The sequence below is a fragment of the Apaloderma vittatum genome, unplaced genomic scaffold (genome assembly GCF_000703405.1).
Source record: "Apaloderma vittatum isolate BGI_N311 unplaced genomic scaffold, ASM70340v1 scaffold10841, whole genome shotgun sequence".
NCBI lineage: Eukaryota > Metazoa > Chordata > Aves > Trogoniformes > Trogonidae > Apaloderma > Apaloderma vittatum.
In genome coordinates this window covers 31,682-51,927 of record NW_009699642.1, presented here as the reverse complement: position 1 = coordinate 51,927, position 20,246 = coordinate 31,682, and the positions used below count along the sequence as shown (strand labels likewise).

The window sequence follows — 20,246 nt, the reverse complement described above, 5'->3', positions numbered from 1 at the left end:
CGGGTTCTCATCTCTTTGCTATTATTTTTACTCTGTTTTATACATTTTCCCTTGAAAGGCAGAATTGATTCATTAGCCAAACCACTTCAAGTAATGGCATGATTTTAACCTTGCTGGTGCGTATAACGAGTAGTTCTAACAATACATATGGATTTCAGCAGTCGTAAAGGTGCCAGTGTGAAGTGAGTTTGACCCTCTCGTCAGCAGGGCAGCATTATTAATTTCCAAATGCAGTCTGGAAATCAATTCTCTTAATTTCTGCGGAAATCTGAGTGTAATTCTTGTCTACCTCTATCACTGATGAAGCAGGTAGACTGTGAACATTTCTGCAGTCAGCAAGGAAGACACACATAGAAATAAAACCACGGAAGTTTAGTAGGTGTCAGAGCCTCTTTTTTTTTCTTTTTAATTTTTTTTTCTTTTTTTTTTTTACTGGAAGTAGCCAATAACCTTGTGTTTGATAGTCACCACTCTAATCAGATGTTGGAAACTAGTCTTGGAATTAAAGTAGTTCCTTTCTAGTGTAGGTATATAACATTCACCCTACTCGACTAGCAACTGATTTTGCGTTGCTGATGACACTCTTGCAAGAGCATGCGGTACTAAAACAGGCTTTGCTGCTTCCTCCATGCTGACGGCTGCTTGCAGTGAATTCTTTTGTGTCTGCGTTTTCCATTCCAGTGAAGAGCCTGTAACAAAATCTCAGCTTCTTAGAGTTTTATTTTAAATGTACAGCAGTCTGCTTGCTGGGGCGAAGCCTGAAATATCTGAGAATCAATTGAAAGAGTCTTGCTGGCTTGCTCCAGAGATAGGAAGTGGTATGTTTCATTTTATTTTTTGAAGGAGCTTGCAAACTTTGCCAGAAATACCTAAATTATCACCTGTGATAATCTGGGTCCTTGAACCAGTCTGCACGAGACTCTGAAAACAAATTCTACGCTCAGGTCACAGTTTACGTAAGGAATAGTTGAGGAACGGGCTATTTTGATCTTTGCAGTGAGTAACACTGACCACTTGGGCATTTGTTGTGAATATGTTTTTCCTCGTTTTAGGGTAAAAAGCTGCCGTACAGTCTTGGAGCAGATGCTGAGGAAGGAGAAGTTTCGGATGAGGATAGTGCTGATGAAATTGAAGATGACTGCAAGTTAAAGCCCTGCTATGTATGTGCACCCGCGCTGGTGCCAGAGCTGCCACATCCCCATGTTTTACATGCATGCTTCTTACCCCTGCTTACAGCTGTTAGCAGATCAGAGTTTTTAACTTTGATTTCTAAGTCAGGTCCTTAAGATGCAGACGGTGCACAATTGCACATTTAGTTATGGAATTAAATGGTTTGAAAAATGCACGCTTTTATCTTTAAATCACATCAGTAACAGATTTAGGTACTTCAGGTACTTCACTAGGCTGAAAATTGATGCCAGCTAGAATAGATCAAATCGAAGTTAATATTTAGCAAATCTAATGTTTGTCTCTACTTTTGAATGTCACCCAGTGAGTTTGCCTTGTCGCCATGTAGAAACACCTCTCTAGTTCTTGTTACCTGATTTCGGTTTACATATTTTTTGTCTGTGTGTTTTATACCTGCTGTTGGCAACTGCAGGTTTTTCGGAGGAGCTTGGGCTTTCTTTGCTTGATAGGTAACAATTCCCCACGTGAAGTGGCTCAGAGGACACCTCTGTGTGTCTGTTCTTCTGCCCTGATGCTGCTAAAACACTGGTGTCAGCAACATCTGTTGGGGGATTCATGTCCACCACACAGAAGGGCTGATTTGATTCTCCTCCTCCCGGATAAACAAACCCCTTTTATGCTACTGGACAAAATCACGATTAATTAATTTCTTAATTATTTAGAGGTTAGATTGCTCTTGGATGTTGTTCAACCCGTATGTTCCACAAGATAGTCTCCCACAGAAGTACAGCCTTACTTTGAAGGCTTGAAGCTGAGAGTAAAATCAACTTGCTCAAGTGCTCAGAATGTTATGTTTCCGTTAGTATTTACTACAGAATTGGAAATATGTGGTACTATTTACGGGGAAACTTGAAGGCTCCCAATCCCATAAATCCTTAAGAACCTGATCTGGTTTAAGTACAGGTGTGAACTTCTGCAGGTTTAAGTTCAGAGGAAAAAAAAAATTCTGAGTATAGTAACATAAGATTGCTCAACCAGTCCCAAAACCAACATAATGCCTGATTTGTAGTCCTGTGCTGCTCAGCATGTGTAATCACACGTGTAGTCCCTACGTGTACTTTACTACCATGGCTTGAGCACTTCTGGTGAGATAATGCTTTCTTTAACGGAAAGACTTAAGAGAAAATTTGGCAATCCCTAAAGCCAGTGCAAAACTCAGCGTATCCTCTGGGGCTGGAAATGGAACATGTTAGAACAGTCACTTTCCTGTCTCAGGAGAGGTCTCGTACCCCATGCACAGAGGAGTGCTGGGTGGCAGCGAAAGCCACCAACAGAAAGGCAGAATCAGGCAGGATGATGAACGTGAGGAGCTTTTTCTTGCTCAGAGAAGTGAAATGTTGGGAGTGCTGCACAGCCCCAAGGGTGTGTAATGCTCCCTTTGGCTGTCCCAGAAGTGATGGACGTAATGATTAACTGAATTTCTTAATGTCTTTCAGAGTAATGGTGCAACTGAGCACCAGGTGGAATCTTTCATAAGGACAAAACTGGAATCTCTAATAAAAGAATCCCAAATCAGGGACAAGGAAGACCCTGACAGCTTCACTGTGAGAGCCCTGCTGAAGGCAACTCACGAAGGTTTAAATGTTAACCTGAAGCAGGTATGTGGGTTTTTCCGATGAGGAAGTTGATAACTTATGAATGACTTCTGAGAGGTCATTCTGTCCAGAAATGAAAACTTGAAACAATTTCATGAGGGCATTGGAATGGTCAAATGTGAAGAGAATGTCATTTAAATCTGTTCTGATCCGGTTTATTCTGTGTGAAACTTGGAAGTGACTAACTCAGTCCGTATGGACACGGCAGGTGTGTGTCAGTCCGTTCGGTTTGTGTTTAGGTTACTGGGGAAGGATCCTTTCCCTATTGCCGCAGTCCTGCCCAGACCGGCCGTGATGCCTGAGAGCACTGTCCGCCTGCGGCGCTGAGCGCTCTCTCACACGGCACTGAGCCCCAGGATTGGGCTTTCACTGCCCTAAGCAGGGTTCTGCTTTTTCGGACTCTTAACTCAAAAATGGTGTGTTTCTTTTCCCTTCTGACATGAAATATTTTTGTAAAACACTGACGTGTATTGGAATTTTGAGTAAATCAGTGAATAGTACCTGGAACCCGCGGTTACCGTGTCTTTCCCCGCAGCCAGATGCAAACCCCGGGTACGTTAAATACTGAGTGAGCTGTTCTGTGGGGGATGTGCCTACGCTGCAAGAGGTGTGGCCTTAAAGGTCAGGTACATGTAGCTCTGCCTTCTGCCCATCTTCCCGCTCGGTGGGGTTTGGGTAGTTCTTGTCAATCTCGTTCTCTGAGGCCGGACCTGTGAGACTTTAGCCTGCAGCCAGGCTTCACTGCAGCAAATGTACTTGGCTTGTGCTGCTGCTGGGAATGTCTGGTGCAGGGTGTGCTGTGGGGGAAGAGGCTGCTGTGAGAATGCAAAGGAGGAAGCTATCTGACCTGGCAGAGAAGGGTTATTTTCAGACTGTGGCTTTGCAGTGCGAGAACAGGGTCAACTTGCTGGTTCCCGTTGGCCTTTGAGAGGTCAGAGAAGTGGGGTTTTGTGGAGCAAACACCCCATGTCAGTAAGTGCGATCCGATACGAGCCATTTCAACATCTTTTTGTGTTAGAGTGATTACACTTGGTGTGTTCTCTGGTACCTGGAAGATGACTGGCCCCTAGATAATGCATTTGGGGGGGTGGGGAGTTCTGTTCACAGACTGCAAATTGCTGTAAGGTGTTGGATGTGAAGCCCGAGATTACCCGTCACATGTCATCGATGTGGCCAGAATACTGAAAATACTTCAGTAATACGTGTGTGTTATTCTAACATCTGCTTGGTAAAAGTAGAAATTGATAGAATTTTGACATTTCAAATTATTAAGGGAAATTTAGAGAGCTCTTTCCTTGCTGCAACAGCCCTCTGTGCAGACTGATTGTATGTGACTTGTTTTCAAGGATCTTAGAGCTACCCAGAGCTAAGCAAGCAGTAATGGTAAGCTAACACAATTAGAAGTTTCATCTATAGCAACTGTTGATCTGGATGGGACAAAACTAAATGGGTAAATGTTGTGGTGCTTTGGTAATTCTGTAACTCGTTAGGTAGCTCTTATCTGGTGGTGGTGTAAAGCTCTTTTCTAGTAGTTGCTGTGTAACTGATGTACCAGAAAGGGATCTGTTGGGAAATTTTTCTACTTTTTTGCTGTAAAATGCCATGTTCCTTTACTTTGTTACTGACGTGCCTTTCATTTTCCCACAGACTTGCTATTATTTAAAACGCAAGTTTGTGTACTGATCTCCAGTAATTATCGGGTGGGTTTGGGGGTGGGCGCGGGAGGAAGGCAACGTGTGCAACACTGTCGGGCCTGATGCTAGTTTGGATTTGCTGTTGAAAGTGTCAGCTCTCTTATCGGAGGGAGAAAAGTACTTTATCTGCAAAGGTTATTGACTGTCTTGGACCTGAAGAAACCATCTAGTGCCCTTATCGTTTTGATGCCAGAAGTGAATTCCAGCTCAGGCCTCAGCAGGGAAGAGCTGGAGTTTGTAGGAGTTACTGAAAGGCTGGAAGGGATATTCACTTCTAAGGCTTTGGTTTGCTCTTTAGAAGATGAAGGGATGTGGATTTTTTCTGACAGAAAAATGCTGCAAGGAATTGTCAAACTGAGGTCTAGAGGCATGGCTTTAAATGTGAAACGTGCACTTTGGGCAGCCTGTGAAAAGTCTGCATTTATCTGTTAGGATGTTGTGGCTGTTTCCAAGTACACCTTCAAAGGTGTTCTGGTGCTGCTTGCCTGGTTTTGCTAGATCTTTTTTCTACATGGTCGATTGTCTTGAGTGTTGGTATTTTTCTGTACTGTTAGAGAATTGCTGAGCTGTTGAGTACACAAAGAAGTTGGAAAAGTACTGTAAAGGAAGCTTTGGATCTCAGTCTGCGTTCACAGATCTGTATGTTGTGTTTAGACTTCGAACTCGCTTTTTTTCACACCTGCAGTCTCTATGCTTTTCTAATAGTGAGTCAGGGTGACACACAAGAACTTGCATTAGGTTGAAACCTAAGTGTCTTTCAGGGCCTGTAGCAGTCTCCTTAGAGATACTTCTGAAGGTATCTACATACACTTTTTATTTGCCTTTCTCTGCGCAGAACCTGGACACAAAAGAAGGTGGAAAAAAATCTCACAGTCGATCATTAATGGGCAACTTCGGAAAACACAAAGTAAGTAAAAAGAGAGACTCCATTTGCTGTCCGTTTGCTGTTCCAGGACTGACAGGATTCTAGAGACACTGGGTGTGTTTCATTGCTCGTGACAAGTGTGGTGTGTGTATGGGGGCCGAGAGGAAAGGCTCTGTGGTGACACTTGCTGTAGTTATTCTGTTCAGAAGACTATCAGCTGCCAGCGGGATGGAGAACCTTTAAGGATGATAACTCAAACTCAGAAATAACCTTGCCTGACCAAAAAGATCCTCTTTTACTAATGATGTGGAATTGCTGATTTTCTGATCAAACTTGCAGCAGCAGAAGAGCAATGCAAACAAATACCTCGGTATATTCTTGTATTCCGGACCTCTCTCCACACAGCTGCCAGTGCTTGCTTCGCTCAGGGTCCAGTTTTACTCCGTTTCATACCCTGAGCAGCGCCATGCGCAGTGGACTCTTACTGCCTTTGCTCTAAGGGACTGCTGCAACTGAGTGCTGGCTCTGGGCTCCTGCTCAGAGTGTCCTTTTCTGATTTCTTGGTGGTTTTGCATATAGTATTTATATGTTTGTGTAGCTGCTAGGTCAAATTGTCCGCTTCGCTGGGCCTTTACTGTGGCGGCCCTATTGAACCAAGCCAGAGCTAATATGATTCAAAGGAGCGTGAGGTTTCACTTTGCAGCCACACAGAGAGCAGCCACCAAAAGGGACACTGCAGCATGTTTCCTCCCATCCCGACAAACACGTCCCTGTCATCCCTCTCCCCTGTTCCCACTCTCACGGTCCCTCGAGGCTTGGATTTATTGAACATGTAGTCCTCAGCACTGCCCGTGGTGAAAGCTGCAGCCGAGCAGGGAGCATGCTCTGTACTTGATAACCTGAGCAGTTGTTTAGGAAAAACAGCAATTATGAAATACTTCAGCAGACACCGTGTCATCTGCCCTGAAGCCAGCTTAGGAGCCGTTGTAAGATCTCTAGACAGACAATACCAGGGCTCACGTTTACACTTTGATTATAAGCTTACCTCAGTTCAAAGTGGTCATATTTCTTTCAGCAGCTTTAGCACAAGTGCACGTTATTCACTTGGTGTATGCTGAGATCTGCAGGTACCTGTTGTGCACAACAGTGGATGCTTCACGTTGTAACCTGTGCTCACTGGTGGGAAAGCGAACGCTGTGGAATGAGGTGTCACAGGCAAAAGTCAGCCACTAAAAACTGCTGCCTACATGGAGGGCTGGGAAGCGTGTCAGTAATTTAATTACTTCAACTAGTTATCCTAATGGTAACTAATGGTTGGAAAGCCCATTCATTTAATCTCTGCTGAAAAAAAAGAGTGTGTGTGTGTGTATATATATATATACAGATTTATTTTTTTATTTAATAATGATTGTATTGTAGTCAGGGATGTCCAATAACTTCCCCCTTATGCCTTTCTAGCTGGAGGGATGCCTGGGAAGGATGGTTGCTATTGATATTTTTGCACAGACAGAATCATCCACCCAGGGATATATTGACTCATATTTTCAGCCGGCTCTTGTGCCAAATGTATCCCTGTATAAACTCTTTAAAAACTGCCAGTGAAGGGACAAAGACACTAAGGCTGGCAGTCCCGGCAGGAAACGTCCACAGCGCAGACCTTCAGATTCCAAAACTGAGCCATGCAAATAATTTTCAGTGTAGTCAACTGTATTTCAGCGCTGAACACAGCAGACTAAATTATGTGCATTATTGGTGTATCCCAGCAGGAGAAAAGAAATTTATGCTCAATTATCCATATGAGCTAAAGGATAAGGAGCTCTCAGTTACATTGTTAATAGCCCCTTGATGAGAAGGGAATTAAACTCTCACTCGAAGTTAGTGTTACAAAAGATTTAATATTGCTGATATTGGAAACTGGATTAAATAATAGGTGCTTATGGAAAAAGATGCTTTTGAGATTTTAATCTTTTTATCATAGCTATTTTCTTTATACAGTAATGATTTAGAATAACCTGAGTGCCTGTATGTGTGGCTCAAAAGGCAGCAGAAGGATGGTCTTTGAAAACTTTGCCCAGACTGCTCTCAGCTTTGTGAATGCTTAACCACCCAGTTTAGGAAATTGGTAGGTGGAAGCAACTCCCTGCACATTTAGATCCCACTGCGTGTTGCTGTTTGTTAAATGTGATACGATCCGTTAGAATTTCCGCAGGACCAGTGCCTCGTGTGCTGCTGAGAGTGGAGCGATTGTTGTCCTCTCCTGTCAGGGAAGCTGCAGACTGTGCAGTGGCCTGCAATGGACTGCCCGGTTTGCAGAAGTCATTTTCTTCAGATTTGTCTGCTCACCAGCAGATAAACCTGCTCCATGGCTGCAGGCTTGGATCCTCGCTGCCAGATGGTATGAGATTGGCGCACAGACGCTTTGTCCTGACTTTCCTTCTCTGTATAGATGGAAACACTTGATGTGCACCACCCCAGGATTTCTGTATCAAACCCCCACAGGTCATTCTCCATCCTTGTAGGTGGCTGATCGTGTGCTACTGCAGCTCACTTGCATGCCTACTTGTCCTTAATTACAGTAATGTGAATTTACAGAAGCATCCCATAACCCGACACAACTGTTCTTTATTCTTTCCCAACAGAAAGCTGTGAAGGCAGCATCCAAATACCAGAGTGCGTCAGATGACGAAGAACACCAGCAAAACTCTTCTGGGAAGGAAACGGGGCAGCTTCACAGGTGAGCTATGAATCACCGCCGTTGTACAGCTCGGTTCAAGCTAGAGGCGTGTTTACTGCAGTCAACGTTTACATGCCATTGCCTCAGGGAAGCCTGTTCTTAAGAGCAGGTCATTTATGACACTGACTGCCGTAGCCTGGTATTTTGACTGCGTAGATTCTCATAGGTTGCAAATAGCAATTACCCTAAACTCAAAAAGAAGTGTAATGCTAGCACTCCTGTAATGGAAAAATGCCAATCTCCATTTTGCATGCTGCAAATAGTGCTCCAAGAGAACGGTTTAGGCCAAGTAAGGGTACATCGTGGCCCAGCCAACTTTATTACATGTGGGAATGTAAAGAAAAAGCAATCAAAAAAAAATGCCATTGCGAATGTGTTTGTTGTCACTGAAGTGCCCTGTTTTCAGGTACAGCTCAGAGCTGTCTGCATTGTTTTGGCTGAGAAGAGCCACGGTGCAGCTATTTCATTATGTTTTAAATGAAAAATTTTGTTTGTGCAGTTTGACTGTAGAGGTAGAAGGGGAACAGTCATCTCGGAGCCCTCTCTAAGGAGGTTTGCCACATGTGGTTCCCTGTTTGCAGTTGTTTATCTCCTTATTGATTAAAAGACCAGAAAGGGGGATTGAAATATGCTTTAAATTTCAAAAAATTCCTGATTTGTTTTCCATATTAAATATGTCTTGGCAGACTGGGGCGTCGAAGAAAGACGGTGAAGCTGTGCCGCGCTCTGTCTGACCTCGTGGTGTACACGAACTCGGTGGCAGCCCAGGATATAGTTGATGACGGTAGGGTTGCCAGCACAACACTTACACGTGCCCTTTCCACTTTTCTGTTTGAGTAGGAAACACATCTGCTCTCAAGGTTTCCCTTGTTTTTCAAAGATATTTTAAAAGCAGAATAATTACTTACCTGTTCTTTTTACTTAATTATGCAGAAAGAGTAAAGCACCAAACTTTCCTTCTGTGGGAAATCTCCTTTCCCTTGCTTTCTTGTGACATCCATGTTTTAGTAGCAACTTTAAAAATGATGCTTTTTCAGGAGAACGCTTTCCTGTTTTCACAGTTTTATGGAATTTGACATAATCTTTTTACTTCAATTTTAAGAGCTTGAGCTCTTGCTTGCCTTTCTTTTTAGATCTGGAAACTGAGGGTAGAGCAAAAGACCCTCCTAGAGGGGAAAACTGGTGCCCTTTAGTTACTCAGTATACGTGATGCACATGTGATAAGACAATCACAGAATTATTGAGGCTGGAAAAGCCCTCTGAGACCACCAAGTCCAGCCTATGTCCCAACCCCACCTCATCGGCCAGACCATGGCACTAAGTGCCACATCCAGCCTCTCCTTAAACACCCCCAGGGACGGGGACTGCCCCTCCTGCCCTGGGCAGAGCAGCCCAGGGCCTGAGCACCCTCTCCGGGAGGAAGGGCAGCCTGAGACCCAACCCAAACCTCCCCTGACGCAGTTTCAGACCAGGCCTTCACATCCTGAGAGAAGAGCCTGACCCCCAGCTGACTACACCCTTCCTTCAGGGAGTTGCAGAGAGTGATCAGGTCCCCCCTGAGTCTCCTCCAGGCCGAACACCCCCAGCTCCCTCAGCCTCTCCTCACAGGACTTTCCCTCCAATCCCTTCACCAGCTTATCTGTCGTTGTAACTTTGGACTAAATCTCGTGTTCCTTGTGATTAATACTAATGTAACTGAGGTCCCTGTCTCCCGAGATTCCTTTATAACTCGTTTGTTGGTTAAACAATGCACACAGGATCGACAGGGAACGTGCTCTCGTTCAGTGAGACAAGAGCCCACCAAGCCGTGCAGCAGAAGGCTGAACAGTTTATGCTTTACAACCAGAAACAGCTCACAAGGGTCTATCCCTCAGCCTATCGGATTGACTCCAGCAATTTCAACCCTTTACCTTACTGGAACGTTGGCTGCCAGTTAGGTAGGTGTTGCACGATAAACTTACTTCCTGGTTCTTGTCCATATGCTAAGTAATGTTACCTTTATTGACAACACCTGCCTTTTCTCTTTCAACAGTGGCACTAAACTACCAGTCTGAGGGACGTGTGATGCAGTTAAATGAAGCAAAATTTAGGGTAAACGGCAACTGTGGTTATGTCCTCAAACCTCAGCAGATGTGCAAAGGTAATGCCCCACTATACATTTATTACTGTAAGGATCTTTCTGGTGAAACTGAAGACACAAGAAAGGAAAGGAAGGACACGTATGGGAATATGAAAGATTGTGTAACTCATAGCTCTTAATACTCTGTAAACACTAGTGTGCAATCTCTAGCTGTTGTTATAGATGGGCCTTGAGGGCTTCATCTTATGTGTTTAAAAAAAGAAAACGGGATCCTAGGATTAGCCAACTGCAACAAAATAGAAGCAGATCTGCAGTGGCGCAGGGCCAAGTGTCCAGGACTTGGTCCAGCTCTCAAGCAAGTCAATGGAATGGTTTTATTCCCTTGAAAATGGTTTGGTTCAGGGCTCGCAATGCTGTTAGAAGAGGAGCCCTGGGGTTCAGTGTTGTGCAATGAGGATTCTTCCACATTTTGAGGATTTGGGATCTGATGCTCAAAGGAGTCTTGCAAAGCTGTGCAATTAGAGAGATCCTTTCTGTCTTATAGTCATACAAATAAGGGCTGCTTTTCTCAGAGGAAATTGTAAGAACGTGGAATGGAGTTATAAAATAAACTAACAGCTGCTCCATACCCTGTAAGCTGCTGGCTTATGGCTGAGTTTTGGCTGTCTGTGTGCAGCTTGGGGGATGATATTTAGTCTGTGTATCTCTTTCCTTACTCTTCTCATACTTTGTCGTGTTTTAGGCACGTTCAACCCCTACTCTTCTGATCCGCTTCCTGCCAGTCCTAAAAAGCAGCTTATTCTGAAAATCATCAGTGGACAGCAGCTCCCTAAGCCTCCCGACTCAATGTTAGGAGACAGAGGAGAGGTGAGATGCTCTGATACCAGCAAATGCTTCCACCAGAGGTCCTGGAGTGACATGGCAGAGTGTGACTCAAACTTCCTCCTTATTTAAATACACTTAGAAATAGCAGATATTGTCAAATGTTTTCGCAGAGAGTCTGTATCCTGCATGTGGTGTTTAAGAACTGATTTGGTTTGTGTTTTGAGGGCGACTTCACCTTTTTTACAAATCAGTCATGATAGCCCATAGCTATCATGCCACATCAGCTTATGCTTCAGCAAGCCGTTTTCCATGATTGTGCTGCTTAAAAACTCAAGTGAATCAAAGGTTTTTTGAATTCTCATATGAATTTAAATTAACTCTCTGTATGAATTTTGTTAAAAATCGACCTTCACTTGTATCATGGGCTTGCTTTTAAAATACTTTGTTTTTCTTTTTTTTAAAAATAGATAATAGATCCCTTTGTTGAGGTGGAAATTATCGGGTTACCTGTTGACTGCTGTAAAGATCAGACCAGGGTGGTTGACGACAATGGTAAGATAATCTAGCCGATTTCCTCTTCTTAGAGTAAAATATTAAGTAATTTTAAATGTTTCAGTATCTGTCATTACTTTTTAAATTGCAAAGCTTCTTATCTGGTGGAATCAAATGTGATTTTGTATTTTAACAAATTAATTCTGCTTTCTAGACAGAATTTCTGATGTGGGGAGACAGACAAGCTAGAGGTGAAGGACAAGAGCCGTTTCCTGGATTGTTCTTAAATCTCCTTTATGCAGGAGTTCCAAATACATTTCTTTTTAAATGTATATAAAATACACGTATAACTTCAAATGTGATGAAAACAAATCACATCCTAGGCAATTTCGCTGCCACCTTTGCCTTCCTGGGAAGGAGATAAGTAACAGAGCGGGGGTAGCCTGTTGCAGCATGGGAGGTGGCCATTGGTTCTCGTAGGCGGTTGCAAAACCATGGGGCAAAAAGGTAGTTCCTCTTCGTTTTTGGTCTGTCTTTAGCCTACACCAGTTCTGCAAAACAGCAACTCGCCTGGGTGTCCCTGCCAGCTGCCCAGCCAGAACCATTCTCTTTGTAAAAGCAGTCTGAGAGACAGATGTCTCGCTGTTAATTACTCACGTAATGGAGAGAGGGTGCCTGGATCTAGAGCAGCAATGAGTAATGAGTTTTGTGTTTTGCTCTGCTTGTTTCTTGTGCCTCCTGCCACGCATCACAGAAATTGAGGCTCGCACTTGCTGGGGACTCATTTGCCAGCGTTTCTGTTCTGTTGTTTTACAGGGTTCAATCCCGTCTGGGAGGAAACGCTCACTTTTACCATCCACATGCCTGAAATTGCTTTGGTGCGATTTCTTGTTTGGGACCATGATCCTATTGGGCGAGACTTTGTTGGACAGAGAACTCTGGCCTTTAGCAGCCTTGTGCCTGGTTAGTCCTGCTTGTTGTCCTTCACTTTGACATCTAGCTGAAGAGCAAGCACCTTTGAACTTCAACTTTGTATCTCTGAGACTTCATGTAGGAGCTTGAGCAAATCTCCTGGTAATTCGGGACGTTATATTCAGCATTAGTTGAAGGAGTTTGGGTGTCTGCTTTTGGAAATTATTGCCGATATATCACTTGCAGGCAATTTGTGCATGGAAAACCTGGGAGAACATAAGTTTTACTAAGGGTGAAGGGTGGCTTAGTGGATGTGTTTTACTTTCTAGACAGTCATTGCCAATTGTGTGTGAAATGCAAACTGCTGATAATTTGCGGTGCAATGTTTTTGTTTTCCTAGGTTATCGTCACGTGTATTTAGAAGGACTCACGGAAGCATCCATATTTGTTCATATAACCATTAATGAAATCTATGGAAAGGTACGTATAGCTGGAAATTTACATCTTTATGACTTTTTTGTTTGATTGAATTCTTCCAACAAAAACAGATTTAAATATAACACAGAACCTCACGGGATTTGTGTGGTTTCTAAATGATTCTTGCAGTTTAGGACTGGGGCGTCTTGTACATTGGGTTAGCAGTGCTTGGCTCTCTCTGGCACTGATCAGTAAGAAAGTTTGAACAAATTATTCAGATCCCACAGCGATGAAAAAGCACTGTGTCTGATTCTCTGTTGCTTTTAACTTGATGTCTTCATTTATCCTCTGTCTAGGTGTACATTTTTATCTCTATAGGTGTCTACAAACACTGCCAAGCGTCAGCACGCTCAAGGGAGCAGAATGCCATTCCGTACCCGTAGCGTTTTCTCTGAGGAGAGCTGAGCCAGGGCACCTGTTCACAGCACACGCAGGGCAGGAAAACGCTCAGCTCTCTCCAGATGAGCTACCCCAAAACCAGCGCAGACTCGAGTGCTCAGGAAGCAGCAGGATGTAATTTATAGTGGGGGTGTTCCTTGCCCGTGAGCAGCAAGGAGAGCATAATATGCTCTTGGTCTAGTCTTAGTGCGCAGGTACTTGGGACTGTTCTGACTGTTAGCACCTAATAATTATCACCTAATAATTATCATATCCAGATACAGTAAGTACATTTCTTCAAAGTACCCTTTGAGACTTATCTGTGTATCACGTAGTCTGTTCATCTACTGCTTGCTTTAATGATGCCCCGTGATGTTGTTTCTAATGTATTAACAAAGGCTGAATGTGCACTTACATCCTTGTAAGTGGGGATATCTGACAAATTTGAGAGGCTGACATTAGACTAATAAATAGTTTTAAATAATGTGCTGTAGAGCGGTTATATTTACAGCTGATGTACTGTTACCTTATCTGCTTGTATCACAGTCTTGAAAACATTAGCCAAACGTATTTGCGTTTTTTTGCCTTTCAGTGGAGCCCTTTAATCCTCAATCCCAGTTACACAATATTGCACTTTCTAGGAGCCACAAAGGTAGACTTCGTTAGCATGCACGTTGCACTTGCTGGGCGCAGGTTTTGGGAATGGTTCCTAATCGCATGATCTGCAGCTACCAAACTTGCATCATTCTTCATTCAGACTCTGAAACATTTGACTATTGCTTTGATGAAGCCCATGCATAAAACTCCAAGTTAATGCGTAGCCTGTCACTGCACTACACTTTGTACAGTCTTGTCACCCCTGATTAGGAGACTTTGAGCAAACTTCTCTCGTAATTGTGGCAGGCTGCCATCCTAATGAGGAGGAACACAGACATGCATGAATTCATGGAGACCTGTGCTGATAGTTCCTTGGTCAGAGTAGATGTGAATTGCTTGGTGTGATTTTTTTGCTTTGCTGCATTTTTAACTTTGCCTTCATTGTTCATAAACACTTTGAAAGCAGCCCTTTTCATTGTACTCACTATATAATAGTCTGAACCCACTGAGGCTATGGTTTTTCCTTTTTCCTTTCAGAATAAGCAGCTAATAGGACTCAGAGGTTTGTTTAACAAGAACCCGAAGCACAATTCTGCTGAAACCAGCGGGCACTACGTACGGAAGCGATCTATTGGTGATCGGATTCTCCGGCGCACGGCCAGCGCACCAGCAAAAGGTAGAAAGAAAAGTAAGATGGGTTTTCTGGAAGCCACTGAAATGAAAGACAGTGCGTCCGAACCAATAGACTTGAAAGACAAAGAAGGAGTTGTAAGGCGTACGAGCCGGAGTTTGCAAGCACGTCCTGCCTCTATGCCCGTGGACAAATACCTCCTTGTAGAACTGCCGTGCCCAGAAGATGAAACTGCCCAAGATGCCAAAGGAAAAGAAAACACATCTGGTAAGATGCTTCCAAAATTACTTCTGATGTAGTGAGTTGAAGTGGTCTCTTGAAAGGCTTAGATCTTTGGTCCCTCTGCAAGTAGTTTTATTCAACTCAAGCGTTACTGGGCAAAATTGCATATGTTTTACCAGCTCCTTAAACTCGTCAAGTGACACACTGGAAAGCTGTCTACTCTCCCAACTAGGCAAATGAATTTACTGTAATTGCTGGAAGTGCCCTTAAAAGGACACTTGTGAAATTTCATAATTTAAGAACCAGCCTTCAATTACTCTTCATCATTTTCTGGTTTGCTGCTGTCCCTGCACAATGCTGCTGGCATGGTGGGTTTTCTCTCCTCATGTTCGAGGAGGAAGAGCAGCATGCAGCATGTGATTTTGGAAACAGTGTGTGTAGAGTCTAATGCAGACTTTCAACTAGATATAAAAGGGGTAAATGTAGGTCAAACTTTGTAGCCAACAGTCTCAATATTCTCCTCTTAACCTAGGCTGCTTAATGGGATTAATTTATACAGAAAGCAAATGCTAGGATGAAATCTTAGACTTGTATTGATATGCATGCAATTTAACTCTTAAAATAGTTTTTTTTCTAAGTTATTGAGCAATAATAGTCCTGGTTATTCCCATGACTACAGTCAAAGTTAGTGTTTGACTGCCTGGTAGGAGCCACCCTAAAATAGGAGAACTACCGGGCGCAGATAAGGACAACCCATTGAGCCACTTCTGTTCTACTTGCCCGTGTTAGTGGCTTTGAAGGAACAGACAATCCAGAAATCTTATTGTAAAAGTTACTGAGGAGAAACAGGGAGTAAAATCAAACCAGTTCTTTTTCTACACCTGTCTCATAAAGGCAGTTAACTCCAAAATGCTGTGTTTTAAGTCAGAAGGTCCTCTCCATAAGCCTGGGAAGATGGTACAGCTCAGCCGGTCTTCGCAACAGATGTCACAATTTCTTAGGCATTTCTTTCTAAAGATGCTACCAAGACACAAAATTCTTTTAGAAGAAATTTCCATGCTTCTTGGAGGTCACGGTTCCTCACTTAGAGCAAAATAACCTTTGCAGAAAACACAGGCCCTGGTGATGTGACCTAAAGGCTGTCAAAGGGAACGACTGCTGCTCCTTCTAACTGCGAGAGGCCTGGGTGCTGCCTGTTGGAGCCTCTGGAAGGCTTGCTCTGCAGCCCCTGGGGGAGGGGACTGGCCCCCTTAGGTATAAAGAAATGAGACACAAAGCAGGGGAAATGACAGATGGAGTCCTCTCCTGTCCCCGAGGGACCTTCTCCCCTCTCTGCTGCGGGGGCATCCCTGGCTCAGTGGTGGGCACAGAGAAAAGCAACCCACGCCCTATTTTTCATGGAAGCACCTGCCTCGAGTCATGGGAAGGAAAGGTACAGCTCAGCCTTGTGCCCGTACGGGAGTAAGAATAGGCTGGAGGATTCCCGGAAAGTAAGTTCAGCCCAAGTGTTTTAGACTGGGAGCTGGCTTCGCCCTCAGGGAGGCACTGGTCAGGCAAAGCGTTCCTTATTGCAGGATGCCCTGAAGGGCTGGCTGTGCAGCAGAAATCTGTCTTGCTAAAATACTGTAATAATCTGCAATTCCATGCACATCTCTTCCATCTGTGTCTGGAGCACTGGAACGCTTGGGGAGCTTTTCCGGTTTTGGAGATCAGCATTTAATGCCGTGTGCAGTCGGAACAGTTCTTAGGCTGCTGAGGGGGTTTGGTCACTGTTCATGAGCCATAAGGATTTCTCCTGTTTCCTCCTAGGGTACCTGATTTCTAGCAAATGTTAGGAACAGTAGATATCATGCCAAGCTTCTATAGTCCCCGCTTGATTAAAAGCTCCAAAAGAGTGAGTCGTGGAGCTCAGGTCTGGCACATAAAGACAAGTAAGATGATTTTGTGGAGGAAGTATCGAATGCGTATTTGCCACGGAATTCAGAATCTTACTCTCACGAATGCGGTGTGCTTGTAAAAGATCAAAAATCAAATCCTTACATTGTAACATTTTACAATAACTACCTGTAAAATAACAGTTTGGAGTGCATCTGCTTGATGCTTTTTACCCAGCTCTTTTCAGCATGCATCTTGTGTCAAAGTGTTATGTTTTTTAACAGAGCTGTTTTGTTCTGTCTTTATTGCCATGCTTCTTTATAGTACAAATCTGAATAGGAACACAGCTGAAGGTAATGCCATGTGCAAGCTATGATATGGTACCTCATTAACATTATTTGCAACCAATATTACATCACCTGCTTGATGTAATAGACATTCAAAGGAAGTTCCAATGAAGTGCCTGCAGTTGTATTTTTCCATTTATTCATATCACAACAGATAATTTTGTACTAAACCTGCACAACCCCATAATTAAGTTCTGTCACAACTGTACCTAATTTTGCGTTCTCCATTTGTCGTGTCTAAGGACAAAAATAGTCGTTCATAACAGAATGCGATGTTGTCTGCAACTAACGTGGTTTTATTTAATTTAGCCAACAGTGATGACAATACAAACGAGAAGGAAACCAACTTGGAAGAATCTCTTTTTACGTGTTGTGAGAAAGGAGCAAATACTTCAAATTTGGCATCTCCGTTTAAGAAGAGTGACCAGGAGACTGCAGTTGACTCTTTAGTACCACCTCTACAGGAGCAACCTGAAAATTTAGTTTTTGCAAGTCACCTCATAGGCTATCAGGAAAATAATCTTTCTGATGAAACTGACCCTCCAGTACAGAGCTCTAATTCTGAAATTTCCACAGAAAAAACAAATGACAAAAACTGTGCAAACAGCAGAAGGGAGGAAGACACACAAGGGTCTGAGGAGGAGAAAATAACTTTTGTGGGGACGTTGCTTTCTCAGAAGGTAGAGATGGAAAATCACAAATGTGACATCCCCAAGAAAAGCACTGCAGCACCTCTTTCTTCGGCAGATATTTCTTCTCCCGTTTGCTCTGATGTTCCCGATTTGCACTCCACTTTAACCATGCAGGACAGTGACATTTCTCGCCTTATAGATGAAGTTTCTTTAGTGAACGAGAGCGAGTTGGACAGCGCCGTCTCAGCTCTGATCGAGCAGTTCGATGCCACAGGTGACCAAACCAATCTCACCACGATCTCAAGCCTCCATGGTGCTGGCAGCCAGACCGTCACGCACGTTCTCGCTGCGGATCTTACCAGTCCCTGTAAGCACGACTTTATGACCACAAAGTCCATCAAATCCCCTTTATTCTCAACTCCAGACACTGCTGCCTTCTCCAGCCCTGAAACCACAGAGTACTCTGTGTACACAATTGTCCATGAGGCATCTCTTACACCGGTTTCTGAATGTATGACCAACAGTGAATTAGCTTGCAAGAAAAAGTTAAACACTGTAGAAAATAACTTACCTGGCTCCCCTTGTCCTTCGCATCTCTCTTTGCTAAATGCAAATCCCCAAAGAAAATGTGGAACAAGCTGGGAAGCCCCCGAGTCCGGCAGGTCTTTTGCTTCCAACAGCCTCATCTTTGAGGAGACACTTGTTGACCCCCTTGCTGGTGAAAATTCAGAAGGCAGCAGTCTGGTAGAAGTAGATGGGGATTCCCAAGATCTGCTGGTAACCACGTGCGAGTACAAAAGGGAAGATCTGAGCCAATTGGCTTCCCCTTTGAACCTGAGGCAAAAGCAGGACCCAGGGCATGGCGGCGAGAGGGCTGCTGGGAGCAGAGCAGCTGCTGAGCTCGCTGCTGCTGCTCTGGACTGCTCGGGTCACTTCAGGACTGCAGGGAGTCAGCTCCAGTTTCCCCCGTGTGAAAATGTTGGCTTCTTCTATCATCATCATTATTCAGATAAGCAGGAAAACGTAACGTGTGCCTCTCAGAGATCCCAGCTCAACGTACACTCGCCGGTGCTCAGAAATGCTTTGGCTTTCCCACCTCATTCAGCCATCAAGCAGACTAGCCCTTGCAAATCCAAGAGCCTCGGTGACTTGACATCAGAGGATATTTCCTGCAATTTTGAAAGTAAGTACCAATACATAAGTAGGAGCTTTATCTCATCAGGCATGAGAGACAAGAAGCTTGCTGCTATGAAGAGTATGAGACCGCATTCTACGGACGCTCTGACGGAACAGCTGAGGAAGCTGGTGTCCCTGGACCAGGAGGAGAGCCATCAAACGCTGTGCTCCAGGCAGATCGATGAAGACTGCCCAAAGGCTCTGGTCAGAAAACTCTCCTCCAGAAGCCAGAGCAGAGTGCGGAATATAGCCAGCCGGGCCAAGGAGAGGCAGGAGGCCGCCAGCAAGCAAAAATCTTCTAACACGAGTAGCGTGGCGGGAGTTGTCCTTCGGAACAAGCCCTCGGCATCTCCTCACGTCATCAACAGGCACTCGACGGGCTCGTACATCGCCAGGTACCTGAACGGCTTCCCCGGGGAGGCCGTCGAGGGCCGAGGGATGCCGGAGGGCGCGTGCGCCGCTCTGCACTACGGCTGTAGCGACCACTTGTACACGCGCGATTCTGTTCTGCAGCTGGAACCCGACGGCGAAGAGAAACTTTTTGAGACTGTAGATTGTATAAATGTACGTCTTCAAAGTTTACAGACTTGCTTCGATGAGGTGAAGGATTTTTAGCTCGAAATACTGTTTTGAGGGTTTAAGTTATTTAGAAAGGCAGTTTCATGCTAGTGATTAAGTCATGATTTAACGTGCCCTTTCCTGTCAAATCTTTTGTAAATAGGAACTGTGCTCCATCCTCATGGGTGTATGTGTTTGGTTTAGAAATTATCAGGTTATGTAGTCTGAGGACTATTTGCATGCGGTAAGCGTTTGTGGCATTCTGTATCTGTAATGCTGTTCTCCAAAGCCTAACGGTGCAACGGATGCAATTGTGTTCTCTTTTCCTGATGTCTTGTCCTACTGTTTGGAAGAAACATTTTTAACGATCACTTTTGGCCTTTCGTGCAAATTCTGCTGCGCCCAGTGCTTTCTGGTACGGATGATGTCCTTGAGGTTCAGCTGCTGAGGTGGGACTCGTTTTGCCCAACAAGCAGCACTCTTGGAATAGGACCCTTCGTTGGCATCACTGTTTTCATTCTAACTTAATACTCGTTAATATGATTTTACATGTTTTCATGTATGAACTATGATTCTACAGCAAATGACTTGTAGAATTAGGGTTAGTCCAAATTTGTGAGTTCTGTGTAGATTTGTCTTCTGCCCGCTCTGTGAAGTGTGGGAACAGTTGTCTTCCTCTTTGGTCACTGTGGTGAATGCTCGTTTTGGGACAGAGTGGAATGTGGGAGTATTTCTGCATTTTGATGAATGGAAAACACTTGATTTCTGCATATTTTGTTATGTATTTTTGCAACTGATTGTGTGCGTAGCTTCAGTACAGTAGCAGATCTGATTTCTGTATATTTGTAATGTTATTGCTAAATTGTTGGCAGTCAGTGGAATATTTAAAGCTGACAGCACAGAGTAGCTGTTTTGACTGTCCATCTTCATCTCTCTCTGAAGGCTGGAAGTGAATGGAGTGAGTAATC

At 44.0% G+C, this 20,246-nt stretch overlaps 1 protein-coding gene across 1 annotated transcript in view; it reads left to right on the top strand.

The window, feature by feature from the left end:
- PLCH1 (phospholipase C, eta 1) overlaps nt 1–19,335 on the top strand; it is a 35,642-nt gene extending 16,307 nt beyond the window's left edge. The window contains exons 9-21 of the mRNA XM_009878474.1: nt 1,053–1,160; nt 2,625–2,786; nt 5,313–5,384; nt 7,982–8,076; nt 8,763–8,860; nt 9,834–10,013; nt 10,109–10,216; nt 10,899–11,023; nt 11,449–11,533; nt 12,290–12,436; nt 12,786–12,865; nt 14,375–14,735; nt 17,222–19,335. Of these exons, the coding sequence (XP_009876776.1) occupies nt 1,053–1,160; nt 2,625–2,786; nt 5,313–5,384; nt 7,982–8,076; nt 8,763–8,860; nt 9,834–10,013; nt 10,109–10,216; nt 10,899–11,023; nt 11,449–11,533; nt 12,290–12,436; nt 12,786–12,865; nt 14,375–14,735; nt 17,222–19,335 (3,735 nt within the window). The remainder of the gene's footprint in view (nt 1–1,052; nt 1,161–2,624; nt 2,787–5,312; nt 5,385–7,981; nt 8,077–8,762; nt 8,861–9,833; nt 10,014–10,108; nt 10,217–10,898; nt 11,024–11,448; nt 11,534–12,289; nt 12,437–12,785; nt 12,866–14,374; nt 14,736–17,221) is intronic.
- The last annotated feature ends 911 nt before the right edge of the window (nt 19,336–20,246 follow it).